The sequence below is a fragment of the Neomonachus schauinslandi genome, chromosome 14 (genome assembly GCF_002201575.2).
Source record: "Neomonachus schauinslandi chromosome 14, ASM220157v2, whole genome shotgun sequence".
Lineage (NCBI taxonomy): Eukaryota > Metazoa > Chordata > Mammalia > Carnivora > Phocidae > Neomonachus > Neomonachus schauinslandi.
The window spans coordinates 60,150,061-60,154,579 of NC_058416.1; the positions used below are offsets into that span (position 1 = coordinate 60,150,061).

Below are 4,519 nucleotides of genomic sequence, written 5' to 3' on the forward strand. Positions count from 1 at the left end.
CACTATTCCAGCTATGGAACGAATGTAATTTGTTCCATAATCCGTAATTATAGCACCAACGTGTTTCACATGAATGGAAAAGCAAGGCTCCACGAGGGCGGGTTTTTTGTCTGTTGTACTCCCTACTGATTTCCTGATGCTTGGAAAAGTTCCCGGCACATATTAGGTGCTCAATATTTACTGAATGAATGCAGGAATGAACGGCCTTCATTGCCCATTACGCTTGCGCTAGACGCCTGAGGCTCAGGCGAACCCTGGCGCTCTGCGCCTGCGCGGCGTATGCCTGCGCCGCGCCCCTCCCGGCTCCCGAGGCTGCTTTGCGGAATTAGGTTTGAGCCGTACAGGCCCCTGTAGCAGCTGGGCTGCGGCGCCGTCCCAGCTTTCACTCGGCGTTCCCACGCCGCCTCAGCCGGGCTCTCCTTCTCCACGTCACGGCCCGGACCTTCGAGATGGCGGCTCAGAAGATAAATGAGGGGCTGGAGCACCTCGCCAAAGCAGAGAAATAGTGAGTGAGAGCCTCAGATGTGGCCGCTGTCCCGGCGCTGGGTCCGTGCCCCATGCCGGCCTGGTCCGGTCGTTGGAGGGAGGGCGCGGGAGAGCGAGCCGGGAAGGCGGTGGCTTCCGCGGCCTGGGTGCCGGGGCGGGGCCTGCTGCACCTCCGGAAGCGGACTTGGTCCCCTGCCGGAAGTCGTCCCTGCTCTCTTCTGGGGTCTGTGGGCTGGAGGCTTTGTTGCTTTTGGTCTGGGCACTCCGGAATGGATGATTCGTTGAGGAAACTCCCCTGTGCATTGTAGTTTAGCAGCATCCCTGGGCTCTACCTAGATGCCCGCAGCACCTCTCTTCCCTCTTCGTGACAACCAAACTGACCCCTGCGGCGGGGGTCGCTTATTGAGAACCAGCGCTCTAAAAGACTCGTGTTGGGAAGGGGGCTACAGATGTATTCTGAAAATTCTGCGGGGGTCTTTTGTCGTGTCCCAATATCTGGTTCCTGGGGTTTGCTCTCCCTTAGTCATTTTATGTGTCTCCCAGCTTCTGATACGTAAGTGTAGGCACCCAACAAATATTTGCGGAATTGAACTGATCCTGCTCAGTCAGTCCTTTGAACACTCCCCTCCTCCTCAGTGTCATTACCGCAACGAATTTTTAGCTGGCAATTACAGAAAATGAAAAGTCTACATGGTGCCGTGTGTTAGATGCTTTACATACCTGATCCGAGATCTTTACAACTTTTGATAAACAGAAGAGGAGGTGAGGCCTGGACAAGCCTTATGATGACTTGCCCAAGGCTGCCCAGTTGAAAGATGGCAGCGCCAGGTTTTCAATAGTGGAAAAAATTCAAGTTCTTTCTGTTGTACTGTATTACTCCTTCCAGGCAGTATGTAAGTACTGGAGCTCTTTTGGTGCAGGAGATGCCGACAACAATCTTACTCTTTTTACTGGGAGCAAACATAAAAGTATTAGAATAGTGTGTTTAATAAGGACCATAATAAAGCTGTGTTAACTTTGCTTTGGTAGCACGGGGGGAGAAGTTTGTTCTGTCTGGAGAAATTTAGGAAGATTTCCCAGAGGTGATTTCTGAGCAGGGCCTGGAAAATAAGGAATTTTTTAGACAGAAGGCAAAGCCTGTGAGACAGAATCTATGCACAGGGTGTTGTATGTGCATGGGCCTGAAAATATGCGGGGAGAATAGTTAATGTAGAGTAGTTGCAGTGCCAGGGGATGAACTAGAGCAGAGTAGTTGGGGTGCCACCATGAAGGGGCTGCCCTTCAGATGGTCCTGAACCTTAGCTTTTCTAGGGATCATATAACCAGTGGGACCTAGTTAGGTTTATTTTTGGCAAAGGAAATGTGGTGGCAAAGTGGAGAATGTACAGTGGGAGAGAAAAGTGAGAACTTTGGCATATTCAGCAAGCATATATCTGACCCAGCCATTGGGGTTATTGAGGTAACCAAAAGTGGTCCTTTACTCAGGGGCTTAGAATTCACAGCAGGCATACAAGTCCACAGATGAGTAAAAATAAGATATTAAATGCAGTTGTTTCAGTGGGTATACAAAGTAAGGAAGAATTAATATTCTCAAGGTGGGGGGAATGGAAGGGGAGGGCAGGCAGGAAAGGGGACTTTACATGAAGGGTTAGTAGACTCATGATGAGGGTCTGAATTAAAGTAACAATACAAGGGGCGCCTGTGAGAGAGAGTTAGATCTTTTGCAGTGCTCAAGTCTGCCTTTGAATCAGATCATGATCCCGGGGTCCTGGGATTGGGCCCCACATCTGGCTCCTTGCTGAACAGGGTGTCCGCTTCTCCCTCTGCCCCTTCCCCTGCTCATGCTCACTCTCTCTTAAATAAATAGATAAAATCTTAAAAAAAAAATAAAGTAACAATACAAGAGGCAGGATTGGGCGACGTCTGTCAGAATTGGTAAGTTTTAATGACTGGATATGGAGGGAAAAGCTTGACTCTTAGGTTTCTAATTTGGGAGATGAAGTAGAGGAGAAACCTTCAGCTAAGATAGGGGATATTGAGGCATGAACATGATGGGTGGGGTAGGGCTGGGGCAGGCAGTTGCTGGATTCAGCTTGAGTGTGTTTGAAGTGCCTCTAGACAGAGTTGTCAGTAGATGACAGGAAAAATGGGCCAGGAGCTTAGGAGAGAAGATTGCGTTTTTCCTCTGTTTTCTAATGATAATATGGTTCAATACTGCCAGATAGTTTTGTAATTTTAATCCTTTCCCTCAAGCAAATGGTGGTTTTGTGGGGTTTGGTCCTGTGGAAATTGATCTGTTGGCCTCAACAGAATTTCCTTATTGACTCTTGACCAAAATATCAAAAACACTAACAGGTAGAGCCATTAAATTAACTGGCGTGCCTTCTCTCTTATCAGAGGTGTTTAGTTGACTGGGGATGATTTGCTATATTTTAAAATCTCTAGTTCTTTCCATGTGTAGCACATTAGACAACTGAATGATTGTACTTTGTTTTGGGTGGGATTTAACAAATTATGTTAATATATAGAATATAATGAACCCCTTATAAGGGGTAGGGGTGAGGGATTAGAATTTCATCTTATTGCAGTACTTCCCTAGTTTTGTGGATTAGATAGACTGCAATTTAAGGATTTTATTTTTCTGAGCAATAATATTCTTGGTAAGTTTAAAAAATTGCTCACACGTTTGGATCTTAGTATATATGCAAACACAAATGTTAAATACAGTTTTTTGAAGATTTTATTTATTTATTTTACAGAGAGAGGGGGGGAGTTGGAGAGGGGGAAGCATGCTCCCCACTGAGCAGGGAGAACTATGCAGGGCTCCATCCCAGGACTCTAGACTCATGACCTGAGCCGAAGGCAGATGCTTAACCGAATGAACCACCCAGGCACCCTGTTAAATGCATTTAACTGGCAAAAAATTTTGCTTAGAAGTTAGGGCTTCGGGGCAGTTCACACAAGTGTCACACAATGAAGGCATACTTCTGAGGGTTCTTGGGGATTCCCCTGTCTTTCAGTTAAGGTGCTCCTTTGAAGTACCTTACAGTGTTACATGTAAGCAGGCTTTTCCTAATTGAATTGAAATTTAGAATTCAAGATGGCATTTATTTAGCAATTCTTACGCACACAATAAGTTTGACAGTCACTGAGTTAGTTTATTTATTTATTTTTTAATTTTATTATGTTATGTTAGTCACCATACAATAAATACATCATTAGTTTTTGATGTGGTGTTCCATGATCCATTGTTTTCATATAACACCCAGTGCTCCATGCAGTATGTGCCTTCCTTAATACCCATCACCGGGCTAACCCATCCCCCCTCCCCCCTCCCCTCTAAAACCCTGTTTGTTTCTCAGAGTCCATAGTCTCTCATGGTTCATCTCTCCCTCCGATTCCCCCCCCCCTTCATTTTTCCATTCCTTCTCCTAATGTCCTCCATGCTATTCCTTATGGTCCACAAATAAGTGAAACCATATGGTAATTGACTTTCTCTGCTTGGACTTACTTCACTAAGTGAAACAGTGAAATAGTCATCATGAGTGAAAATGATGAGGGTCTGAATTAAAGTAACAATACAAGGGGCGCCTGTGAGAGAGAGTTAGATCTTTTGCAGTGCTCAAGTCTGCCTTTGAATCAGATCATGATCCCGGGGTCCTGGGATTGGGCCCCACATCTGGCTCCCTGCTGAACAGGGTGTCCGCTTCTCCCTCTGCCCCTTCCCCTGCTCATGCTCACTCTCTCTTAAATAAATAGATAAAATCTTAAAAAAAAATAAAGTAACAATACAAGAGGCAGGATTGGGCGATGTCTGTCAGAATTGGTAAGTTTTAATGACTGGATATGGAGGGAAAAGACCCTCATCATTTCAACAGTCCCGTCCATGTTGATGTAAAAGTTGGGTATTCATCCTTTCTGATGGCTGAGTAATATTCCATTGTATATATGGACCACATCTTCTTTATCCATTCATCTGTTGAAGTGCATTTTGGCTCTTTCCACAGTTTGGCTATTGTGGACATTGCTACTA

General features: G+C 45.6%; 1 protein-coding gene across 1 annotated transcript in view; it reads left to right on the forward strand.

Annotated features, from left to right (window-relative positions):
- Window positions 1-400: 400 nt before the first annotated feature.
- NAPG (NSF attachment protein gamma) overlaps window positions 401-4,519 on the forward strand; it is a 29,200-nt gene continuing 25,081 nt past the window's right edge. The window contains exon 1 of the mRNA XM_021689480.2: window positions 401-505. Coding sequence (XP_021545155.2) covers window positions 450-505 — 56 coding nt within the window. The 5' untranslated portion in view covers window positions 401-449. The remainder of the gene's footprint in view (window positions 506-4,519) is intronic.